This window comes from Mya arenaria, chromosome 7, assembly GCF_026914265.1.
Source record: "Mya arenaria isolate MELC-2E11 chromosome 7, ASM2691426v1".
Taxonomy (NCBI): domain Eukaryota; kingdom Metazoa; phylum Mollusca; class Bivalvia; order Myida; family Myidae; genus Mya; species Mya arenaria.
In genome coordinates this window covers 20,048,254-20,076,065 of record NC_069128.1, presented here as the reverse complement: position 1 = coordinate 20,076,065, position 27,812 = coordinate 20,048,254, and the positions used below count along the sequence as shown (strand labels likewise).

Genomic DNA, 27,812 nt, shown 5'->3' with positions numbered 1-27,812 from the left:
GCGTACGCGTACTGTACTTTTCATTTCGATTAGCACATGCCATTGCTTTACTGTGATAATCAAAACGAAATTAAGTCAAGAAATTTAAATGTATATGGAGTCTGATATTTGATAAAACCAGTGTAAAACATGATTTTTTAAACATCAGAAATCAATTCTAATGAATGTCTAAATACAGTTGCAAATGATGTTAAAGTGATTCAGGTCGATTTATATCAGTGATTTCAAACTTTTTCCTAAAAGCAGGTTTTTTTTTATTATGAATGATTATAGTCATACTTAAAACATGTTTTAATTATATTAAAAATTTTGTTTATCCATATAATGTGTGTACTAAAAACAGATGAGTAAATAGTATGTATTTGGATATTTTCCGTATGTCCTTTAGAGGTTCAGTTCAAGATTGCATTTAAATGGGTTTAAGGGCAATTATATTCAACAATCTTTCTTATATTATTATTTATATTGATTTTAAGAAAAAAATATGTTTCGCTCTTTGCTCGCTTTAGGTTTAATGAAAAGTGACAAAATTCTTGTTGTTTTTTCGCTTGCTCACTCTAATTTTGGGCGCAAAAATCCAAGGAACGAAATATTAATTTGGTGTGGCCTAATACAAATATCATCTTTGACTGCCTCCCCAGAAACTTCAGAGCAAATGTCATTGCTGTGTTATAATGTGGTTGTAGAATACAGCAGAGTTTTTGTTTTTGTTCTCAGCGTTTTCATATATAATTCAAGGGAATGTTTGGTTTTAACTGTCTCAGAGAATTTCCTAATTCTCCTGTTTAGGTGTCAGACCGCATATTATGGTGTTGGGTTTTCCTGGGAATGCAGGTCAGAAGCATGCTCTCTTTGTCACATGGTGATCGTAATATCATTAAATTGAGGAATACTAATTCTATAAGAAAGACATAAAAATGAGAATCGTGGTAAAAGCCTGATAATTAAAAGTATAAGTCTTAGTAATATATCCCTATAATAGCGTTTGTTGAGTACCTCTGGTGATAGAAAGTAATATATCCCTATAATAGCGTTTGTTGAGTACCTCTGGTGATAGAAAGTAATATATCCCTATAATAGCGTTTGTTGAGTACCTCTGGTGATAGAAAGTAATATATCCCTATAATAGCGTTTGTTGAGTACCTCTGGTGATAGAAAGTAATATATCCCTATAATAGCGTTTGTTGAGTACCTCTGGTGATGGAAAGTAATATATCCCTATAATAGCGTTTGTTGAGTACCTCTGGTGATGGAACATCTCTATAGTTTTTTTAATTTCTTGATGTAACCTCTTCTCCTCTGAGGAACCATGACTAGATTTCACAATAATTTCACACAAATATTCCTATGTGCCTTCAAGCGATGGTGGTTTGTCAGGGGATGGGGCTACTTTTCACTGTATGACCATAATATGAAAAAGTTGAGGCTGAGCTTCATGAACTTTCTTCAAGCCATAAAGGTTTGTAAAGAAGACTTGGCCAACTCAGTGTAAGCTTCATAAGTTTCACTTTGAGTCTACATTTAAACACTGTTAACTCGAAGTCAACGGGACGGAGATAAAAAGTTTGGATTATTGATAATTTTTAGACACAGGTACTGATCGAAATATCCTCCCACGTTGGTTGTGGTGATCCAATTTGTTGAAGTAGACATTTCAAATGATATTGAGATTGTGTAAACCAGTCATGATTATATAAAAAAAAACACAACCCAAATTAAATCGCTCATTACCTAACATAGATATTTGTTACATATGTGTGCTCAATGTCATTCTTTAACTAATGCTAATTGTGCTTTAACAGTTATCACCTCGATGTCCCGATGCTATCACAGTATGGTGTTAACACTATGAGATCAGGAGTTTCAAACAAAGATTGATAAATAGGCCTGAAAGACCTAATCGGGGATTGTAATATTGACTTTGAAATTGTGCACATTATTATTTCAAAATAGTTTTCACTATCCTCAGAAACTGCTGGCTATAGATTTCAAAGTATTTCACAGAACTGTTCCTTAGGTGACCCTTTATCAAATTCTTTGAAACGATGTTAGTTCTTAAAGGGACTGTGTCACAGATTGGCACCAAATAAAGTTTTTTTCTGTAACGAATCTCAGGACAATTATCTAATAGAATGTGTTACGCTTTGATATCATAATTGTAAAAAAAAGTACCAAAATGTAAAAAAAAAATGTGTTGGAGACCTGGTTCGAACCCGCGTTGCCAAAAAGTCTTACTCACTGGGCTACATTAAGGCTTATTCTAATTGGGTGACATAATTAAGCTATAGACCTACCTCAGTTATATCACGTGATAACACCGACTAGCCAATCACGCATAAGGATTGAATTCTACCTGGTAGACAAACCCAGTAATCTGTTTTAAGGGAAAAATACGAAATGACTGCTAAACTTGTAAACTATGTGGTACTTCAGTTAGTAAGTTTCAACGTATTGTAAACATCGATGCCAACTTATGTCAGTTTTCGACAATTTACTCTTTTTTTCGCTATTTTATCATACGTGAGACAGCCCCTTTAACAAACTTGGCAGTCAGGGGCTAGTTTTCACTAAATGACAAGATGGAAATGCTTGAAAATATTGCTTCAATTTAAATGTCATAAACCACTGTCCCTTTTGAAGTAGTAAATTTCAAACAGATGTTCCTCTGCTAACCCTGAACCATTTACTCATATGAACTTTATGCTAGGCCCTCATGTTTTTATTTTCACCCACATCCATGGCTGCAGACTGAAAAAGCTCTCTTAAACAGGCATTCAACATTTATTATTTTTGCTGAATTTAAAGTGAGGGACAATTGTTCAGTGCAGAATAAAAAGGCCAATCCTTTGGGTATTTTTGAAGGATATTTTGACCTTGAAAGTTGGTGTTGATCACATTTATCCTAATATATTAAATACGTCTACCCAGAGCTAGACTATGTTTCTAGAGGCCTTAACAAAAAAGTTGTTGAATGAATAAGGTGAGATATTGTTTGTTGACAAAGAGAAAATTAAAAATAGTGTGACTTGAAACAGTGTTTATGGTCAAAATATACCGTTCTCAGGCCAATGTTCTAGCTAAATTATGATTGAGTTATTGCAGTAAGATCTCATCCTTCTAACATGTAAGTTCTAACCCTGATGCCGTGAAGAGAGGTAAAATATTCTACCCATTCACCCAAGTAATAGCAACTATAAATTTAGGAGAAAAAAACATCGAAAAATATATTGGAATATATATATATATAGGGCAACAGACGAAGAAATTAATGTGTTTTTTTGCTTTTGTTTGTACCAGGAAATTAATGTTTTTGTGCTTCTGTTTGTACAAGGAGATTTATGTTTCTGTTTGTACGAGGAAATTAATGGTTTCATTTGTACCAAGAAATTAATGTTTTTGTGCTTCTGTTTGTACAAGGAGATTTATGTTTCTGTTTGTATGAGGAAATTAATGTTTCTGTTTGTATGAGGAAATTAATGTTTCTGTTTGTACGAGGAAATTAATGTTTCTGTTTGTACGAGGAAATTAATGTTTCTGTTTGTACGAGAAATTAATGTTTCTGTCTGTACGAGGAAATTAATGTTTCTGTGTGTACGAGGAAATTAATGTTTCTGTTTGTACCAAGAAATTAATGTTTCTGTGTGTACGAGGAAATTAATGTTTTTGTTTATACGAGGAAATTAATGTTTCTGTTTGTACGAGGAAATTAATGTTTTTGTTTGTACGAGGAAATTAATGTTTCTGTTTGTACGAGGAAATTAATGTTTCTGTGTGTACGAGGAAATTAATGTTTCTGTCTGTACAAGAAATTAATGTTTCTGTGTGTACGAGGAAATTAATGTTTCTGTTTGTACGAGGAAATTAATGTTTTTGTTTGTACGAGAAAATTAATGTTTCTGTTTGTACGAGGAAATTAATGTTTCTGTTTGTACGAGGAAATTAATGTTTCTGTGTGTACGAGGAAATTAATGTTTCTGTTTGTACGAGGAAATTAATGTTTTTGATTGTACGAGGAAATTAATGTTTCTGTTTGTACGAGGAAATTAATGTTTCTGTTTGTACGAGGAAATTAATGTTTCTGTTTGTACGAGGAAATTAATGTTTCTGTTTGTACGAGGAAATTAATGTTTCTGTTTGTACGAGAAAATTAATGTTTCTGTTGTACGAGGAAATTAATGTTTCTGTGTGTACGAGGAAATTAATGTTTCTGTTTGTACGAGGAAATTTATGTTTCTGTTTGTACGACGAAAATAATGTTTTAATGTGTGTCACACCATAATATCTGGTGTTATCGTAATCTTTTATTATGAAACTTTATCAGCAACAACTTCTTGTTATCATATCAATGAATTACAGTGACAGATATATACAACATAGTTAATTTAATAAAAAAATCATAATTTACCATATGACATGATTAAAAAAAAATAATGTAATATATAACTCAATTTAAGGAATTATTAAATAAACATTTATAGCTTATGCAGAAAATTATTATGTTCTAACATAAAACCTTAAAAAGATATTGGCAGATGGTAGGATACATAACCTGCGAAAAATTGAAACCATTGCAGTTATTTTAACTTTATTCACCAAGTTGAACTACAGTATAGAGGAATATATCTGGCAAAATGGATAACCACTTTTGAGTTTGAAAAATCAGTTAATTTTTATTGCAGACTATTTTCTGATTTTTCCCCCAAACACCTGATATTTATAATCAATTTAGCTGTTTAGATAAACAGAGATTATTCATTAGAGGATTTGAAGATGAAAAAAATGAATGGAAAATATTGGAAAACAGATATAGTGTGTTCAGAAAATAAATATTAGAACACTGGGATTTTTGCACAAGAGATGATTATGATTATAAGGTTGATATATTTATTAAAAGGAAATTTGAATAGTGTACAATACAAATTAATAATATCAATAATGAAGGTAAACATCTCCTCACAAGTGTTTTCAGAGGGGATTTTTTCGCAAAATATAATTTTGCTGAACTGATCTCTTTTGGATTTGATGCTTTTAACTTTAAACATATATAGCCAGTAAAAAATGCTCCAAAAGTTGACCAATGCATTGGAAATGTTTCATTGTAATATTAACAGAACATAGGTATCATTTTTTTTAAATCTCTTCTATAAAAACAACAACAACGTGGAGTGTTCAATGATTGCTTTTGAATTATTATGTATGATGAGCTTGATTCTGCTGGGTTTGCTTTGAATTGAATAGTATTGTGGTGTCATGTATATAATCATCTGGGATCCAATTTTATTCTAACTGACAAATTGTTTGTTAATTGTATTTCAAAACTAATAGAGAGGTCCAGTTCAGATTTTGTTATATCTTTATTATAGTTTTATTGACTATAAAGTGAAATCCCTGTTAGACAATCAGAGAAAAATAGTTGAAACTTGCCGTTGAAAAGAAACATGGTTGTTTAATGTACAGATTCATCAATGGTGTGTATAACAGAAGGAAATGAGTTTTCACATGCACAAAAGAAGTGTTCTGACGTGGTTAAGTCAGTTTCAACATTACCGAGCAACAAAAATGACCTAGCAACAATTCTTAGCAAGGAAAATCAAGTTTTACATAACCTTCGACAGCAAGTGTTGTTCGTAACCTCGGAAGTGCCAAACAGTGCAATATATAACATAAAGTGCAGTAGAAAAGTTTCTTTTCGAACCAAAGGATTATCAACAAAGGCAGAACAGGGGGATAGAGACCCGTCATACACTGGGGGATAGAGACCCAACATACACCAGGGGATAGAGACCCGACATACACCGGAGGATAGAGACCCGACATACACCGGGGGATAGAGGCAGAACCGGGGGATATAGGCCCGACATACAATGGGATGGCATTCCGAACGACGAAAATCAATGCAGACTTGAAAAAACTGACTCCTGCCCCTGATCGGCCCCGGATTTTTATGTCAAATAAGACCTCTAAAGTTGTGGTTGTTTTTCCCAATGGAGAAGTTGTTGAAGGTTTGTATTTACACATAATGATATAAACATAATAGTGATAATGGAATGCCTCAGCCACATTTTATAGAAGAATTATTTAACTCCCTTCGCAAATTGTATTTTAATGAACTCTCTCTAACTCCTCAAAATATATATTACATCAAGAATCATGTCCAAATTGTTAAGAATAGAACTCACAAAACTAACCTAACTTGGTTGTACATCTGAGGTGTTGAGCCACTGCATGAGTTGTTGCCCTTGATTGGGTGTAAATGTGCCTTGTCTGATGTAGTATGGTAATACCCTCGGCCTTGACTGATGAAGTATGGTTATACCCTCGGCCTTGACTGATGCAGTACGGTTATACCCTCAGCGTTGACCCATGTAGTATGGTTATACCCTCAGCCTTGATTGACTGATGTAGTATGGTGTTGACTGATGAAGTATGGTTATAGCCTCGGCGTTGACCCATGTAGTATGGTTATACCCTCAGCCTTGATGTACTGATGTAGTACGGTGTTGACTGATGAAGTATGGTAATACCTTCGGCCTTGACTGATGTAGTATGGTGTTGACTGATGCAGTACGATTATACCCTCAGCGTTGACCCATGTAGTATGGTTATACCCTCAGCCTTGATTGACTGATGTAGTATGGTGTTGACTGATGATGTATGGTTATACCCTTGGCGCTGACCCATGTCGTATGGTTATACCCTCAGACTTGATTGACTGATGCAGTACGGTTATACCCTCAGCCTTGATTGACTGATGTAGTATGGTGTTGACTGATGAAGTATGGTTATACCTTCGTCCTTGACTGATGCAGTACGGTTATACCCATGGTGTTGACTGATGAAGTATGGTTATACCCTCAGCATTGACCCATGTAGTATGGTTATACCCTCAGCCTTGATTAACTGATGTAGTATGGCGTTGACTGATGTAGTATGGTAATACCCTCGGCGTTGACCCATGTAGTATGGTTATACCCTCAGCCTTGATTGACTGATGTAGTATGGTGTTGACTGATGAAGTATGGTTATACCTTCAGCCTTGATTGACTGATGTAGTATGGGGTTGACTGATGCAGTATGGTTATACCCTTGGCGTTGACCCATGTAGTATGGTTATACCTTCGGCCTTGATTGACTGATGTAGTATGGCGTTGACTGATGTTGTAACGTAATACCCTCGGTGTTGACCCATGTAGTATGGTTATACCCTCGGCCTTGACTGATGCAGTATGGTTATACCCTCGGCCTTGACTGATGAAGTATGGTCATACCCTCAGCGTTGACCCATGTAGTATGGTTATACCCTCAGCCTTGATTAACTGATGTAGTATGGTGTTGACTGAAGCAGTACGGTTATACCCTCGGCGCTGACCCATGTAGTATGGTTATACCCTCAGCCTTGATTGACTGATGTAGTATGGTGTTGACTGAAGCAGTACGGTTATACCCGCGGCGCTGACCCATGTAGTATGGTTATACCCTCAGCCTTGATTGACTGATGTAGTATGGTGTTGACTGAAGCAGTACGGTTATACCCTCGGCGCTGACCCATGTAGTATGGTTATACCCTCGGCCTTGACTGATGCAGTACGGTTATACCCTCGGCCTTGACTGATGCAGTATGGTTATACCCTCGGCCTTGACTGATGCAGTACGGTTATACCCTCGGCGCTGACCCATGTAGTATGGTTATACCCTCAGCCTTGATTGACTGAGTAGTATGGTGTTGACTGAAGCAGTACGGTTATACCCTCGGCGCTGACCCATGTAGTATGGTTATACCCTCAGCCTTGATTGACTGATGTAGTATGGTGTTGACTGATGATGTATGGTTATACCCTTGGCGTTGACCCATGTAGTATGGTTATACCCTCAGCCTTGATTGACTGATGTAGTATGGTGTTGACTGATGTAGTATGGTTATACCCTCGGCGTTGACTGATGTAGTATGGTGTTGACTGATGTAGTATGGTTATACCCTCGGCGTTGACTGATGTAGTATGGTGTTGACTGATGTAGTATGGTTATACCCTTGGCGTTGACTGATGTAGTATGGTGTTGACTGATGAAGTATGGTTATACCCTCGGCGTTGACTGATGTACTGATGTAATATGGTTTTACCCTCAGCCTTGATTGACTGATGTAGTATGGTTAACCAGATATATACAATTGGTTGCAGAACTTTTTTAATATTCATTAAGAGGCAGGCATATTTTCTTTTGAGAAAGATCTGTTCAATCAGGAAATACAAGCAATTTATTAGCCAATCTTTAAAACTGTTTTGTATAACAAATTCATCAGATCATAGGGTACATCTATTGCAATAGGTCTAATTTCTGTCCAGGAGAATGATATGTCAGTTCTTAGGTTGTAATCTTGATCAAACGATTTTCTATGGAAAAGAAGAAATTGTAATCAAACAGGATGCTGATATCTCAGAAACTTGTTGATATTATATCAGCTTGGATGGTTTTGAATCAGTCCTTTTCCTCATTCAGCAATTCTTTAAAATGCACTCATATGATGATCATTCATGTATAGAGTCATAAATATCAAATACAGGCATGGTTTAATGTCACAATTAGTTAACTATAACCTAGATTGGTAGGCAGAGTTGAAAGCCTGTGAATGACCAATGAGATAAATCAATCTCATGATCCACTGAACACAGCATTTGGCAAAATTCAGAAATGTTGGGCTCTTTTAGCAATGTAGGTGGTGTTTAACCTTAATTGTATGATACGGTTTTTAGGCTGTAGGCCGCCAGGCCTGCAGTATTTTATAACCGTATCTCGGAAATCGCAAAAGCAGATCGACATTACATTTTTAACTTTTGGCGAATTAATGCGCGCACGGGCGTATCAACCCAAGCGCAGTTAGAACTGCGTTGGTCAACAACCTAATTTACATTAACAGTTATGTCGAAAATACCTAGTAAGCAATCTGCTTCAATTGCTACGGACTGTGTTCTGCATATTAATTAGCTAGCTAAAAGTAGCGCTGTTAGGTGTTTTCAATCTTTGTTATGCGGTTAATATAGTTCGAATAAGCTGCGTTTTGCGTAATATAGCGCGATTAAAATTGTACAAAGAGCAATTATTTCAATATCGGCAAGTTACAGAACGCAATATAAAAAGCAGAATCTGCAAATAGTTTCTAAATGAATGCGTACTGAATCAAATAAATACATGTAAGGCCGAGGACCGATAATATCTACATGCACTTTGTAGTTAAGAATAGAATCTGGGTCATCGCATTCAGACAGGTTTATTTCCTGGAAATAAACTCTGAGAACTCGTTTAAAACCCGGAAAAAATATGGATTGTATTATGATGCAAATAAATGCCATTTAGGCGTAAGATATCAAACCATAATGTTTTAAATGAAATTATAATACTTCATTTTATCCTACAATCAGTGTATTTTTGGTGATTGAAGTTCATTCATAAGAATATTTTCTATGTTTTAAATTGCTTAAATCGCTCTTACTTGACATTTTTATTGAGATTGATAGTTTGTCCTTGAGTTTGTAAAATAAGTGTTGCATAAGTCCATTCTCTTGTGTAAGTATATACTAATAACCTTTAACCAGTATAAAATGCATATTATACACTTTTACCATTCAAATCAAATCGCGTAAAGCATTGACAGGCTATCGACCTGCTACAATTTGTGTCATAATCATGTGATGCCGAATGAAACAGAATGTGTGTGAATATTCCTCAGTTTGTCTCAGTAATTTCAGACCAAAGTCTTGAGCATGTAGTATAATGCATATGCATATTTAAAAACCACTGATATAAATGAGTAATCTGTTCATTTTGTGACATAGGTTGAAGGCATTATTAAGATACATACATCCAACATACAGGGAATAAATAATATTTGGGTGATTCGATCCAGAGGTATTTGTCATTGTAGAAGGAAGCCTTAAACATAAACCTAATTAATATGTCCAATGCATTTGGTTGGGATGCATTTGGTTAGGCTGGCATTTCCTGGAAGTAAATTTAATACGCCTAAGTCAAGTTCAAATTGTAGAGTAGATTTGACTAAAATTCCTTAATGCTTTATCCGTGGCAGTGCATTGTTTTTGAAACCAAAGCTCCAGATAAGGTTTTATATGATATTGAGAATTACTCCTTACCTTATATGTATATATTTGGCGTATTACACATTTCAAGTGACTAATACTACATGATCTAATTGTGAATCAACATAAAACTCTAAAAGTTTTTCCAAAGGAAATTATGAGCGAGCATATACTATCTTTAGAATTTTATGTTAATAATTATGTTTTACAATTACATGACTATACTCACAAAACGTTGCAGGCCGAAAGCCATTCAAAGCTTTAAGCGCTTTGATTTATGCCTGCCATCAGCAGCCTGAACAGGTTCACTGCAAACCAATTGCACAGATGTATTACCTTTCACAGTAGTTCACAGTTATTAATTGCATATTTCTAAAGGTTAAGAGTTTAGTAAAGCAATGATAACTTTAGTTGTTGAAACATTTTAATTGGTTACACTTCTAATACGACATTTGCGGTACATTTTAACCTTTTGTGATATTTATTTTTCTGTCCATAATTTATTTTGAATCAGCTAACATGTACCCCAGTATAATGTGTTAGTGGTATAAAAATGAAAATTGGCTAAATTTGACTTTGTGTGCATATGTGTCTGTTTTTATCTTTATTACCCCACACCAAACCAAAGGTTTTAGGAGGGGGATATTGTTTTGGCATTGTCCGTCAGTCTGTCATTTTTTTTTCTGTTCGGAACCATATTTTGGCAGGGATTGGTCAGAAAATGTTCAGATTTGCTCAATGTTTCCCTTAATGAAACCTCAACCACTTGTAAAAGTGGTTAAAAAATTAACTTACTAGGTCAAATCTTCGAGAACACACTATATTTTGTCCAATATTCATGAAACTTAATCAGAATGTTTCCCTGATGAACTCTTTGACAAAAGTTTAAAACTGGGTCACATGCTATTAAAATAAGTAGGTCAGTAGGTCAATTCTTAGAGAATATTCTGCCTTTAACAATCATCGGAAACCATCTCTTGGCTTGGATTGGTCAGTATGTTATATTTGGTTCATCAAAATTAATTATGATGTTTCTGCTTCTGATAAACCCTTGAACAAATGTAAAACATATCATAAGGTCAAATTTTGGATTTTTAGCTCAGGTCAAATTAAAGGAAAAGCTTGTTAACACTATAGAGGTCACATTTATGACTGTATCTTCAGGAAACTTGGTCAGAATGTTAATATTAATACTCTCTAGGTCAAGTTCGATTCTTGGTCATGTGTGGTCAAAAACTAGGTCACCAGGTCAAATTGAAAGAAAATATCTTCATGAAAGTTGGTCAGAATGTTTATATTAATAATCTTTAAGTCAAGTGCAAATCTGGGTCATGTGCGGTCAAAAACTAGGTCACCAGGTCAAGTCATAGGAAAAGCTGGTTAGCACTCTAGAGGTCACATTTATGACTGTATGTTCATGAAACTTAGTTAGAATGTTTATATTTATTAGCTCTAGGCCAAGTTCGAATCTGGGTCATGTGCGGTCAAAAATTAGGTCACCAGGCCAAATTAAAGGAAAAGCTTGTTAACACTCTAGAGGTCAAATTTATAAAGTTTTCTTCATGAAAGTTGGTCAGAATGTTAACATTAATTATCTCTAAGTCAAGTTTAAAACTGGGTTATGTGCAGTCAAAGACTAGCTCATAAGATCAAATCATAGGAAAATCTTGTTTGCACTCTAGAGGTCACATTTATGACTGTATCATTGGGAATCTTGGTCAGAATGTTTATATTGATTACCTCTAAGTCAAGTTTAAATCTGGGTCATGGGAGGTCAAAATCTAGGTCAATAGGTCAAATTATAGGAAAAGCTTGTTAGCACTCTAGAGGTCACATTTATGACTGTATGTCCATGAAACTTATTCAGAATGTTTATATTGATTAGCTCTAGGCCAAGTTTGAATCTGGGTCATGTGCGGTCAAAAACTAGGTCACCAGTTCAAATAATAGGAAAAGTATTTTAACACGCTAGAGGCCACATTTATGAACATATGTTCATGGAAATTGATAAGAATGTTATTGTTGATGATTTTTATTGGATCAGGTGAGCGATTCAGGGCCTTCAGGGCCCTCTTGTTTTTGTTTGGAACCATATCATTGTTATGATTGATTAGATTATGTTCAAACTTGGACAGAAAGTTACCCTTGATGGAATCTGACCCCTTTTTGAAAGTGGGTCACATGGGGTCAAAAACTAGATCACTAGGTCAAATCTTATAAAAAATATTGGGAACATACTAGAGACTATATATAATGGTCCATTATTTATGAAACAAAATCAGAATGCTTTCCTTGATGACATCATTTACTAGTTTGAAACGGGGTCACATGAGTTCACAAACTGGTTTACGTGGTCAATTCTTTAAAAAAATCATGTCCGGAACCAAATATTGGTATTTATTTGTCAGACTTTGTTATCCCCCGCCGAATCGAAGGTTTCGGGAGGGGGATATTGTTTTGGCGTTGTCCGTCCAATTTCCGTCCGTCCTTCCATCCTTCCACCCGTCCGGTACCATATCTTGGTAGGCATTGATCTGTTAATGTTCAAACTTGGTCAGAATGTTCCCCTTGATCAAATCTTGACTACTGGTAAAAGTGGGTCACATGGGGTCAAAAACTAGGTCACTAGGTCAATCTTAGAAAAATCTTTGGAACATACAAGGGGCATTATACATGGTCATATATTCATGAAACTTAATCAGAATGTTTTCCTTGATGGACTCTTAGTCGTGAATTTAACTGGGTCATATATGATCGAAAATTAGGTCACTAGGTCAAATCTTTGAAAAGTCTTGTCCGGAACCATATCCTTGTAATGATTGGTCAAGTTATGTTCAGACTTGGTCATGGTGTACCCCTTGATGAAATATGGACCACTTAAAAAAGTGGGTCACATGGGGTTCTAAAACTAGGTCACTAGGTCAAATCTTAGAAAAATCTTTGGAACATACTAGAGGCATTATACATGGTCAAATATTCATAAAACTTAATCAGAATGTTTTCCTTGATGAAATCCTGGACTTATTTAATACTAGGTCACACATGATCAAAAATTAGGGCACGAGGTCAAATCTTTTTTTTTTGTCGGGAATGGTAATGATTGGTCGGATTATGTTTAAACTTGGTCATGATGTACCCCTTGATGAAATATGGACCGCTTGTAAAAGTGGGGCACATGGGGTCAAAAACTAGGTCACTTGGTCAAATCTTAGAAACACATTAGAGGCATTATGTATGGTCTAACATTCATGAAACTTGATCAGAATGTTTTCCTTGAAGAACTCTTGGACATGTTTTAAACTGGGTCACATGTGATAAAAAATTAGGTCACTAGGTCAAATCAAACATCTTGTCAGAAACTATTTTATGGTGGTGATTGGTCTGATTATGTTCAAACATTGTCAGAATGTTCTCTTGGGTTAAATGTTGACTGCATTTTAAAAGTGGGTCATATGGGTCAAAAACAAGGTCAATAGGTCAAATCTTAGAAAAAATATTGGGAACACACTAGAGGCGATCTAATATTCATGAAACTTTTTCAGACTGTTTTCCTTGATTGTTGTTGAAACCAGGTCAGTAGGTGAAATCTTTTATAAATTGTGTCCCGAACCAAACATTGGTATTGAATAGTCAGTTATGTTCAAATTTGGTCAGAATGTTTGCCTTAATGAAATCTTAAAAGAGTTTTAAAATTGGTCACATGGGGTCAAAAACTAGATCACAGGGTCATATCTTACAGAAATCTTGGGAACACTCTTGAGGCAATACATCTGCTCTAATTCCATGAAACTTAATCAGAATGTTTGCCTCGATGAAATCTTGGAATAGTTTGAAACTAGTAGGTCATGTGGGGTCGAAAATGAGGTCACTGGGTCAAATCTTTAAAAAACCTTGTGGACACTCTAGAGGCTATAATTTTTGCAATATATCTGGACCAATCTTCATGAAACTTTTTCAAACAGTTGCAATCAAACTCATATATATATTTCACCAACAATTGATTTCCATTCCTTGACTTAGCCCAATCAGGCGTGAAATATCAATTCAACGAATTTGCTTGTTTAAACTATGGTCAGAATGTTACCCCTAAATGTGATATTGATAGACTTAAAAATTGTTTTACATTGGGTAAAGATGATGGCCCTATATTGCTCACATGAGTAAAACTTTTAGGTGCTGTAGTAATTGCTATAAATAAAGGGTAATACATTACTCCTGATGACAAAAGCAATTTGGTTATTTATCAAACTTGTAAAAAGTATTATTTCCTTACACATTCTGATCAAATTTTGTGATAAATGCTTGTAACTGATGGACAAGAGCAATTTTAGGTAATTTCTTTAATTAAAGGGCAATCACTCTCGGGTGACTACAGTGATTTGCCTAGTTATCTAGCTTGTCCGAGGTTAGGTTACACACCACCATTGTTATTCCCTATATAATTCAATGTAAAATTATAATTTTTAGACAACATTTAAAGGCATTTCGAGCGAATGCAGGCTATGATAACCACATATATTCTTAAAGTACAAGCTTTAAATTACCTTTTAAGCCAATAAAAAAGGGGGGTCAAGTCATTCCTAAGAAAAACAAACTCTAAAAGTTGCACCGTCCGCCATGACAGATCTTCCAAAATGACCTTTCAACTATAGGGCAGCGGTTTATGCTTTAATCTCTACTCGAAATGATAAATCAAGCAAGAATAGATACTTAAGGTATAAAAGTTTCAGGAATAATGATGGTTTTGATTTACAGTGTATTGAGCATGTGAAAACATGTCTATCAATCACAAGAACATTTTTTTTTTATTGAGAATTTTCCACACAACGGAAGTACATATGACGTAATGGTGACGTCATTCCTATAACGCCCATTCACAATCGACCATATCAGACAAGACCTACTTTAAGTAATTTATATACTTAAAGGGTGATAACTATTGTATGAGCTGCTCTGTTATCTTGTCTCCACCTACTGTCAGGGGTATAGCTGCTATGTGACTTGTCCCCATCCACCGTCAGGGGTGTAGCTGCTATGTTACCTGGTCTCCACCTACTGTCAGGGGTATCGCTGCTATGTTACACTGTCAGGGGTATAGCTGCTATGTTATCTGGTCTCCACCTACTGTCAGGGGTATCGCTGCTATGTTACCTTGTCCCCACCTACTGTCAGGAGTATAGCTGCTATGTTACCTTGTCCCCACCTACTGTCAAGGGTATCGTTGCTATGTTACCTTGTCCTCACCTACTGTCAGGAGTATAGCTGCTATGTTACCTTGTCCCCACCTACTGTCAGTGGTATCACTGCTTTGTTACCTTGTCTCCACCTACTGTCAGGGGTATTGCTGCTATCATACCTTGTCTCCTACTGTCAGGGGTATCGCTGCTATGTTACCTTGTCCCCACCTACTGTCAGTGGTATCACTGCTATGTTACCTTGTCTCCACCTACTGTCAGGGGTATAGCTGCTATGTTATCTTGTCCCCACCTACTGTCAGGGGTATCGCTGCTATGTAACCTTGTCTCCACCTACTGTCAGTAGTATCGCTGCTATGTTACCTTGTCCCCTCCTACTGTCAGTGGTATTGCTGCTATGTTTTCCTGTGCCTACCTACTGTCAGTGGTATCGCTGCTATGTTACCTTGTCTCCACCTACTGTCAGGGGTATCGCTGCTATGTTACCTTGTCTCTACCTACTGTCAGGGGTATCGCTGCTATGTTACCTTGACCCCACCTACTGTCAGGGGTATCCCTGCTATGTTACCTGGTCTCCCCCTATTGTCAGGGGTATTGCTGCTATGTTACCTTGTCCCCACCTACTGTCAGGGGTATAGCTGCTATGTTACCTTGTCTCCACCTTCTGTCAGGGGTATCGCTGCTATGTTACCTTGTCTCCACCTACTGTCAGGGGTATTGCTGCTATGTTACCTTGTCCCCACCTACTGTCAGGGGTATCCCTGCTATGTTACCTGGTCTCCCCCTATTGTCAGTGGTATCACTGCTATGTTACCTTGTCCCTACCTACTGTCAGGGGTATAGCTGCTATGTTACCTTGTCTCCACCTACTGTCAGGGGTATCGCTGCTATGTTACCTGGTCCCCATCTGCTGTCAGTGGTATAGCTGCTATGTTACCTGGTCTCCACCTACTGTCAGGGGTAAAGCTGCTATGTTACCTGGTCCCCACCTACTGTCAGGGGTATAGCTGCTATGTTACTTTGTCCCCACCTACTGTCAGGGGTATCGCTGCTATGTTACCTTGTCCCCACCTACTGTCAGGGGTATCGCTGCTATGTTATCCTGTCCCCACCTACTGTCAGGGGTATCGCTGCTATGTTACCTTGTCTCCACCTACTGTCAGGGGTATAGCTGCAATGTATCCTGGTCTCCACCTACTGTCAGGGGTATAGCTGCTATGTTACCTGGTCCCCACCTACTGTCAGGGGTATTGCTGCTATGTTACTTTGTCAAGTCATGAGGAAACCTTTGCTGTGGATTGCATCATTTTTAGTTCTAAAGACTGCTGTTCTTCAGAGACACACTTCCAGAACTGTTCAAATGGCTATCATTCAGTATGTAATACAACTTCTGTTTCATTTTAAATCAAATGAATTATTAAAATGACTCCAGGTTAACATTGTTTTTAAAAGAAAATTGTCATTCTGAAATCAATGAGGGAGTCCCTTAAGTAGCATTACTTAAATTTACTGCAAGCAAGGTATTTGCCAATCCTAATGACGCTTATTTGTATATAACAATTCAATATGCACATGCAGTCTTTGATTATTCTTTTTGACGTTCTCTTCTCTTGTTCTTATTATGTGAACATAATTGCATGAGCGCAAAGACATAATATTCCCATAAGAACTGGGGTTTGACACAAAGCAAAATAATCGTTCTGGATTCTGGCACTAAATCTTTCTATTTTTATGGATTTGTGTTTGAAGGCAGTTTGTATGTCATGCGATTGATCCCTGTGGAATATAGGAATATTTCTTTCCCTGTTTTTAGAAATATACTAGTCAGCCAGATTCTCAGAAATCAATGGCTATGATTGTCCAGAATTTACTTCAGGTGATATTTTGTGTGATTTTTTATGAAATCAATCTAAAGCACTTTATTATTGTCATGATATCTGCACCATTGAATGTTGTACTAGCTTATTTTAGTATCGGTACTCATAAATGATGTTAGTTTAGCAGAATATTTTTTTGAAAATTAATGTTTACCTTTTGCATATCTTCGGACAAGGTCATCACTTATAATGATAAGTAAAAAAAGGTTGAAAATGAAACAAAAATATTTGACACTTGACAGAAGATAGGCATGTTCATATTATTCTTCTGTTTATGTTTGAGAATGTTCATCTCATAGCGTCTAATTACTTCTGAAGGAATCAGCAGCTGAAACCTTTCAAATTCAAGTGTAGAAAGAGTCTAGAAATTGCTCTGTATAGAAAAAAGTTAAGAACTTGCAAAACATGGTTGAATTTTGAATGAAAGCTGTGTACATATATTGGTATCTCAATGTAACTTTTCATCCTCAAATCATGTTATCGCCACAATCAGGCGTTGTATCAGTAGAACAACAATGACACAAAACTAGAGGTTTGCTAGAATTAGAATCATAAGTGGCTAGAAACATGCCAACAAAGGCCTTTGTTGCAAATACAGTACAAGAAGCTACTATATTTAAAGTAATCTGAACCCTTACAAGTAGCTACTATATTTAAAGTAATCTGAACCCTTACAAGTAGCTACTATATTTAAAGTAATCTGAACCCTTACAAGAAGCTACTATATTTAAAGTAATCTGAACCCTTACAAGTAGCTACTATATTTAAAGTAATCTGAACCCTTACAAGAAGCTACTATATTTAAAGTAATCTGAACCCTTACAAGTAGCTACTATATCTAAAGTAATCTGAACCCTTACAAGTAGCTACTATATTTAAAGTAATCTGAACCCTTACAAGAAGCTACTATATCTAAAGTTATCTGAACCCTTACAAGTAGCTACTATATTTAAAGTTATCTGAACCCTTACAAGTAGCTACTATATTTAAAGTTATCTGAACCCTTACAAGAAGCTACTGTATCTAAAGTAATCTGAACCCTTACAAGTAGCTACTATATTTAAAGTAATCTGAACCCTTACAAGTAGCTACTATATTTAAAGTTATCTGAACCCTTACAAGTAGCTACTATATTTAAAGTAATCTGAACCCTTACAAGAAGCTACTATATCTAAAGTTATCTGAACCCTTACAAGTAGCTACTATATTTAAAGTTATCTGAACCCTTACAAGTAGCTACTATATTTAAAGTTATCTGAACCCTTACAAGAAGCTACTGTATCTAAAGTAATCTGAACCCTTACAAGTAGCTACTATATTTAAAGTTATCTGAACCCTTACAAGAAGCTACTATATTTAAAGTAATCTGAACCCTTACAAGTAGCTACTATATCTAAAGTTATCTGAACCCTTACAAGAAGCTACTATATTTAAAGTAATCTGAACCTTTACAAGTAGCTACTATATTTAAAGTTATCTGAACCCTTACAAGAAGCTACTATATTTAAAGTTATCTGAACCCTTACAAGAAGCTACTATATTTAAAGTAATCTGAACCCTTACAAGTAGCTACTATATTTAAAGTTATCTGAACCCTTACAAGTAGCTACTATATCTAAAGTTATCTGAACCCTTACAAGAAGCTACTATATTTAAAGTAATCTGAACCCTTACAAGAAGCTACTATATTTAAAGTAATCTGAACCCTTACAAGTAGCTACTATATTTAAAGTTATCTGAACCCTTACAAGAAGCTACTGTATCTAAAGTTATCTGAACCCTTACAAGAAGCTACTATATTTAAAGTTATCTAAACCCTTACAAGTAGCTACTATATTTAATGTTATCTGAACCCTTACAAGAAGCTACTGTATCTAAAGTTATCTGAACCCTTACAAGTAGCTACTATATTTAAAGTTATCTGAACCCTTACAAGAAGCTACTGTATCTAAAGTAATCTGAACCCTTACAAGTAGCTACTATTTTTAAAGTTATCTGAACCCTTACAAGTAGCTACTATATTTAAAGTAATCTGAACCCTTACAAGTAGCTACTATATTTAAAGTTATCTGAACCCTTACAAGTAGCTACTCAATGTAAAGTTATCTGAACCCTTACAAGTAGCTACTCAATGTAAAGTTATCTGAACACTTACAAGAAGCTACTATATCTAAAGTTATCTGAACCTTTACAAGTAGCTACTATATTTAAAGTTATCTGAACCCTTACAAGTAGCTACTATATTTAAAGTTATCTGAACCCTTACCAGTAGCTACTATATCTAAAGTTATCTGAACCCTTACAAGTAGCTACTATATTTAAAGTAATCTGAACCCTTACAAGTAGCTACTATATCTAAAGTTATCTGAACCCTTACAAGTAGCTACTATATTTAAAGTTATCTGAACCCTTACAAGTAGCTACTATATCTAAAGTTATCTGAACCCTTACAAGTAGCTACTATATTTAAAGTAATCTGAACCCTTACAAGTAGCTACTATATTTAAAGTTATCTGAACCCTTACAAGTAGCTACTATATCTAAAGTTATCTGAACCCTTACAAGTAGCTACTATATCTAAAGTTATCTGAACCCTTACAAGTAGCTACTATATTTAAAGTAATCTGAACCCTTACAAGTAGCTACTATATTTAAAGTAATCTGAACCCTTACCAGTAGCTACTATATTTAAAGTTATCTGAACCCTTACAAGTAGCTACTCAATGTAAAGTTATCTGAACCCTTACAAGTAGCTACTATATTTAAAGTTATCTGAACCCTTACAAGTAGCTACTATATTTAAAGTTATCTGAACCCTTACAAGAAGCTACTATATCTAAAGTTATCTGAACCCTTACAAGAAGCTACTATATCTAAAGTTATCTGAACCCTTACAAGTAGCTACTATATTTAAAGTAATCTGAACCCTTACAAGAAGCTACTATATCTAAAGTTATCTGAACCCTTACAAGTAGCTACTATATTTAAAGTAATCTGAACCCTTACAAGAAGCTACTATATTTAAAGTTATCTGAACCCTTACAAGTAGCTACTATATTTAAAGTTATCTGAACCCTTACAAGTAGCTACTATATTTAAAGTAATCTGAACCCTTACAAGAAGCTACTATATTTAAAGTTATCTGAACCCTTACAAGTAGCTACTATATTTAAAGTTATCTGAACCCTTACAAGTAGCTACTATATTTAAAGTAATCTGAACCCTTACAAGTAGCTACTATATTTAAAGTTATCTGCACCCTTACAAGAAGCTACTATATTTAAAGTAATCTGAACCCTTACAAGAAGCTACCATATTTAAAGTTATCTGAACCCTTACAAGTAGCTACTATATTTAAGTTATCTGAACCCTTACAAGTAGCTACTATATTTAAAGTTATCTGAACCCTTACAAGTAGCTACTATATTTAAAGTTATCTGAACCCTTACAAGTAGCTACTATATTTAAAGTTATCTGAACCCTTACAAGTAGCTACTATATTTAAAGTAATCTGAACCCTTACAAGTAGCTACTATATTTAAAGTAATCTGAACCCTTACAAGTAGCTACTATATTTAAAGTAATCTGAACCCTTACAAGTAGCTACTATATTTAAAGTTATCTGAACCCTTACAAGAAGCTACTATATTTAAAGTTATCTGAACCCTTACAAGTAGCTACTATATTTAAAGTAATCTGAACCCTTACAAGAAGCTACTATATTTAAAGTTATCTGAACCCTTACAAGAAGCTACTATATTTAAAGTTATCTGAACCCTTACAAGAAGCTACTATATTTAAAGTTATCTGAACCCTTACAAGAAGCTACTATATTTAAAGTTATCTGAACCCTTACAAGTAGCTACTATATTTAAAGTTATCTGAACCCTTACAAGTAGCTACTATATTTAAAGTTATCTGAACCCTTACAAGAAGCTACTATATTTAAAGTAATCTGAACCCTTACAAGTAGCTACTATATTTAAAGTAATCTGAACCCTTACAAGAAGCTACTATATTTAAAGTAATCTGAACCCTTACAAAATGCTACTATATTTAAAGTAATCTGAACCCTTACAAGTAGCTACTATATTTAAAGTAATCTGAACCCTTACAAGAAGTTACTATATTTAAAGTTATCTGAACCCTTACAAGTAGCTACTATATTTAAAGTAATCTGAACCTTTACAAGAAGCTACTATATTTAAAGTTATCTGAACCCTTACAAGAAGCTACTATATTTAAAGTAATCTGAACCCTTACAAGTAGCTACTATATTTAATGTTATCTGAACCCTTACAAGTAGCTACTATATTTAAAGTTATCTGAACCCTTACAAGTAGCTACTATATTTAAAGTTATCTGAACCTTTACAAGAAGCTACTATATTTAAAGTTATCTGAACCCTTACAAGTAGCTACTATATTTAAAGTTATCTGAACCCTTACAAGTAGCTACTATATTTAAAGTTATCTGAGCCTTTACAAGTAGCTACTATATTTAAAGTTATCTGAACCTTTACAAGTAGCTACTATATTTAAAGTTATCTGAACCTTTACAAGTAGCTACTATATTTAAAGTTATCTGAACCCTTACAAGAAGTAACTATATTTAAAGTTATCTGAACCCTTACAAGTAGCTACTATATTTAAAGTAATCTGAACCCTTACAAGTAGCTACTATATTTAAAGTTATCTGAACCTTTACAAGTAGCTACTATATTTAAAGTTATCTGAACCCTTACAAGAAGCTACTATATTTAAAGTTATCTGAACCCTTACCAGTAGCTACTATATTTAAAGTTATCTGAACCCTTACAAGTAGCTACTATATTTAAAGTAATCTGAACCTTTACAAGTAGCTACTATATTTAAAGTTATCTGAACCCTTACAAGAAGCTACTATATTTAAGGTTATCTGAACCCTTACAAGTAGCTACTATATTTAAAGTTATCTGAACCCTTACAAGTAGCTACTATATTTAAAGTTATCTGAACCCTTACAAGAAGCTACTATATTTAAAGTAATCTGAACCCTTACAAGTAGCTACTATATTTAAAGTAATCTGAACCCTTACAAGAAGCTACTATATTTAAAGTAATCTGAACCCTTACAAAATGCTACTATATTTAAAGTAATCTGAACCCTTACAAGTAGCTACTATATTTAAAGTAATCTGAACCCTTACAAGAAGTTACTATATTTAAAGTTATCTGAACCCTTACAAGTAGCTACTATATTTAAAGTAATCTGAACCTTTACAAGAAGCTACTATATTTAAAGTTATCTGAACCCTTACAAGAAGCTACTATATTTAAAGTAATCTGAACCCTTACAAGTAGCTACTATATTTAATGTTATCTGAACCCTTACAAGTAGCTACTATATTTAAAGTTATCTGAACCCTTACAAGTAGCTACTATATTTAAAGTTATCTGAACCCTTACAAGAAGCTACTATATTTAAAGTTATCTGAACCCTTACAAGTAGCTACTATATTTAAAGTTATCTGAACCCTTACAAGTAGCTACTATATTTAAAGTTATCTGAGCCTTTACAAGTAGCTACTATATTTAAAGTTATCTGAACCTTTACAAGTAGCTACTATATTTAAAGTTATCTGAACCTTTACAAGTAGCTACTATATTTAAAGTTATCTGAACCCTTACAAGAAGTAACTATATTTAAAGTTATCTGAACCCTTACAAGTAGCTACTATATTTAAAGTAATCTGAACCCTTACAAGTAGCTACTATATTTAAAGTTATCTGAACCTTTACAAGTAGCTACTATATTTAAAGTTATCTGAACCCTTACAAGAAGCTACTATATTTAAAGTTATCTGAACCCTTACCAGTAGCTACTATATTTAAAGTTATCTGAACCCTTACAAGTAGCTACTATATTTAAAGTAATCTGAACCTTTACAAGTAGCTACTATATTTAAAGTTATCTGAACCCTTACAAGAAGCTACTATATTTAAGGTTATCTGAACCCTTACAAGTAGCTACTATATTTAAAGTAATCTGAACCTTTACAAGTAGCTACTATATTTAAAGTTATCTGAACCCTTACAAGTAGCTACTATATTTAAAGTTATCTGAACCTTTACAAGTAGCTACTATATTTAAAGTTATCTGAACCCTTACAAGTAGCTACTATATTTAAAGTTATCTGAACCCTTACAAGTAGCTACTATATTTAAAGTTATCTGAACCCTTACAAGAAGCTACTATATTTAAAGTTATCTGAACCCTTACAAGAAGCTACTATATTTAAAGTTATCTGAACCTTTACAAGAAGCTACTATCTTTAAAGTAATCTGAACCTTTACAAGAAGCTACTATATTTAAAGTAATCTGAACCTTTACAAGAAGCTACTATATTTAAAGTAATCTGAACCTTTACAAGAAGCTACTATATTTAAAGTAATCTGAACCTTTACAAGAAGCTACTATATTTAAAGTAATCTGAACCTTTACAAGAAGCTACTATATTTAAAGTAATCTGAACCTTTACAAGAAGCTACTATATTTAAAGTAATCTGAACCTTTACAAGAAGCTACTATATTTAAAGTTATCTGAACCTTTACAAGAAGCTACTATATTTAAAGTTATCTGAACCTTTACAAGAAGCTACTATATTTAAAGTAATCTGAACCTTTACAAGAAGCTACTATATTTAAAGTAATCTGAACCTTTACAAGAAGCTACTATATTTAAAGTAATCTGAACCTTTACAAGAAGCTACTATATTTAAAGTAATCTGAACCTTTACAAGAAGCTACTATATTTAAAGTTATCTGAACCCTTACAAGTAGCTACTATATTTAAAGTTATCTGAACCTTTACAAGAAGCTACTATATTTAAAGTAATCTGAACCCTTACAAGTAGCTACTATATTTAAAGTTATCTGAACCCTTACAAGAAGTTACTATATTTAAAGTTATCTGAACCCTTACAAGTAGCTACTATATTTAAAGTTATCTGAACCCTTACAAGAAGTTACTATATTTAAAGTTATCTGAACCCTTACAAGTAGCTACTATATTTAAAGTAATCTGAACCCTTACAAGTAGCTACTATATTTAAAGTTATCTGAACCCTTACAAGAAGTTACTATATTTAAAGTTATCTGAACCCTTACAAGTAGCTACTATATTTAAAGTTATCTGAACCCTTACAAGAAGTTACTATATTTAAAGTTATCTGAACCCTTACAAGTAGCTACTATATTTAAAGTTATCTGAACCTTTACAAGTAGCTACTATATTTAAAGTTATCTGAACCCTTACAAGAAGCTACTATATTTAAAGTTATCTGAACCCTTACAAGAAGCTACTATATTTAAAGTTATCTGAACCCTTACAAGTAGTTACTATATTTAAAGTTATCTGAACCTTTACAAGTAGCTACTATATTTAAAGTTATCTGAACCCTTACAAGAAGCTACTATATTTAAAGTTATCTGAACCCTTACAAGAAGCTACTATTTTTAAAGTTATCTGAACCCTTACAAGTAGCTACTTTCTGCAATGTTGTCTGAACCCTTACAAGTAGCTACTTTCTGCAATGTTGTCTGAACCCTTACAAGTAGCTACTTTCTGCAATGTTGTCTGAACCCTTACAAGTAGCTTCTTTCTGCAATGTTGTCTGAACCCTTACAAGTAGCTACTTTCTGCAATGTTGTCTGAACCCTTACAAGTAGCTACTTTCTGCAATGTTGTCTGAACCATTACAAGTAGCTACTTTCTGCAATGTTGTCTGAACCATTACAAGTAGCTACTTTCTGCAATGTTGTCTGAACCCTTACAAGTAGCTACTTTCTGCAATGTTGTCTGAACCCTTACAAGTAGCTACTTTCTGCAATGTTGTCTGAACCCTTACAAGTAGCTACTTTCTGCAATGTTGTCTGAACCCTTACAAGTAGCTACTTTCTGCAATGTTGTCTGAACCATTACAAGTAGCTACTTTCTGCAATGTTGTCTGAACCCTTACAAGTAGCTACTTTCTGCAATGTTGTCTGAACCCTTACAAGTAGCTACTTTCTGCAATGTTGTCTGAACCATTACAAGTAGCTACTTTCTGCAATGTTGTCTGAACCCTTTCTGTTAAGTTCTCAATCTCACCCATAGCAAGCAGAGGTACAGGTTGTATAATATATTTGACGTAATAGGAATATATGATGTCATTGTTTCCTGTAACTAAAAAGACTGGTGGCAGTCACGGTGGGACTTCTTAAGGTCCATATGTCTTATGGTGGTTTATGCTTCTGTTTAATGAATACTGGTAACAAATTTGATGTTATTATGCCAAAACCAGAGCATAGCCCTTCTTGTCCCTGTATTTCTAATGTAACACAATCTGTCAGGCTATGTTTAAGAAGACAACTTTTTCTCTATTGGATGGAAACTGGACAGTGTCAAGTCTAGTGTTTGAAGTCTACTGCTAATCCAAGGAGACGGGTTTGAGCCCAGCCATTGACATTTTTGTAAAACAGTCATCAGTAAATCTATTCAGGTTTCTACCTAATGGAGACTCAAGTGTAGTTCGTATCAGGTTATAGCTGTCAAAGCTCTTGTCACTACAATCAAGTTTCAAATATAGGAGAAAAAAATGATAAACTATTTTAAGTACTCAAAGCTTTGAAATGATGAGATCTAAAGGTGGTCCTCAGGGCCTGATGAACTAGGATAACTCACTTGAGGAGAACAAAATTAATAAACTCATGCAGTCTTCGATCACAGGTGATCACTTTCTTACAGACAGGCTTTTACACTTTTTTGGCCATGTACTCATTCTAAGTGTACCTTATGGGTCTGTAAGGTGCATGTACGGCAACAATTAGGAGCCATTGTGGATGCCTTCAGGGCTTTGAACAGTCAGATATGTCTATTCATCGGTAAACCATCAATAACTATTTTTGATTGCTATTGGGAATTTTTTTTTTAATTCAGGCGTCCTTTGACAGCCTGTTCAGGGCATATAAGACCCTATAGAATTGTTAGTGGCCTTGTATCGGACCAAAGGCTGAAAGGTGTGCATCGTCAACAGGTCTATGAGTGGCCTTGTATCAGCCCAAAGGCTGAAAGGTGTGCATCGTCAACAGGTCTGAGAGTGGCCTTGTATCAGCCCAAAGGCTGAAAGGTGTGCATCGTCAACAGGTCTGAGAGTGGCCTTGTATCAGCCCAAAGGCTGAAAGGTGTGCATCGTCAACAGATCTTTGAGTGGCCTTGTATCAGCCCAAAGGCAGAAAGGTGTGCATCGTCAACAGGTCTGAGAGTGGCCTTGTATCGGCCCAAAGGCTGAAAGGTGTGCATCGTCAACAGGTCTTTGAGTGGCCTTGTATCAGCCCAAAGGCTGAAAGGTGTGCATCGTCAACAGGTCTGAGAGTGGCCTTGTATCGGCCCAAAGGCTGAAAGGTGTGCATCGTCAACAGGTCTGAGAGTGGCCTTGTATCAACTCAAAGGCTGATAGGTGTGCATCGTCAACAGATCTTTGAGTGGCCTTGTTAATTGGCCCATTTAAGGCTGAAAGGTGTGCATTGTCAATAGATCTGTGAGTGGCCCTGTATTGGCCCAAACACTTAAAAGTGTGTATGATCAACTTTAAGCAACAGGCTTTATGGCAGAGGTACAAGGGTCTTGGGGAAAATCATACAGGGGCCCATTCAAGGTTTTTTACAGTTTGGGGCTTATTTGGTCTGCTAAATATCCCTTTGGATAAATCAGTAAAGGAAACATCTATCTTCCATGCAAATAAACCCCTTTACTCTTGTCAATATTTGTTACTCCTTGTTTGATACTAACAAGTTGATTTCTTTTTCTATTTTCAGGTGAGTGCTAGTCATGGTTTTCATTTCAAGGGAAAACACTCATGCCTGGTATAGGTTTGTGTCACATTTCTTACTGCCCTTGGTAAGATTTTCAAGATTTCCAAGGTAGGAAACTCACTTAGTTTTAAGTATTGTGATGGTCATTGTTAACCTCCCTTATCAAACAAAACCATTGTGCTGCATTTTCTCTTATTCTACAAGAAAGAGTATGCACATGGATTGATTTGAATGAGGCATGTTTAAAAGGTGACTTTCAGAACTTCATGAGGCATGTTTAAAAGTGTACATGTACAATCTGTATCATTTTCTTCCATCTAAGTTACCTCCCTTCTATAGTATGGGAAAGGGAAATAATTCTATGTGGATTAAATAGAAGGATGGGGCATCCTGCTGCCCTATTTCCAGCACCCTTCTGCCTTTTAACTACACCTTGCTGTTCACTTTTCTTTAAAACCAGAGTTAACTTTCAGAAATAAGTATAAAGATAATAAATAATTATTATTAATACACTGAAGTAAAGATAATAGCTAAGGCATTCATAATAATCTATTAGTATTGAAAATAGTTACATACACTGTAAGAATTGAACATAGGACATGAAGGCTCATTCAATGCGCATCAAAAGTGCCCTTACTGACCTAGAACCCTGCCCTTTTCAAATCCTGGCTGGAGCATTGTATAAAAATATAGACCTGAGTTTTCATCAAAACCACAAGACAACAGGAACTGTGACATTTTCCTATTGTGTTAGATGCCTGGGTAAAATGGATCTGAGTGATGTTTTACTGAGATTTACTTCTTTATTTTTTTTA

General features: G+C 34.9%; 1 protein-coding gene across 11 annotated transcripts in view; it reads left to right on the top strand.

The window, feature by feature from the left end:
- The window catches only part of LOC128241542 (dual specificity calcium/calmodulin-dependent 3',5'-cyclic nucleotide phosphodiesterase 1-like), a 370,992-nt gene that overhangs the window by 244,063 nt on the left and 99,117 nt on the right, over positions 1 to 27,812 (top strand). For 2 of the 11 annotated variants that reach the window (XM_052958536.1, XM_052958532.1), the window contains exon 2: positions 5,364 to 6,002. The exons of the other annotated variants lie outside the window; for them this stretch is intronic. In XM_052958536.1, coding sequence (XP_052814496.1) covers positions 5,870 to 6,002 — 133 coding nt within the window. In that variant the 5' untranslated portion in view covers positions 5,364 to 5,869. The remainder of the gene's footprint in view (positions 1 to 5,363; positions 6,003 to 27,812) is intronic. 11 annotated transcript variants of the gene reach the window in all.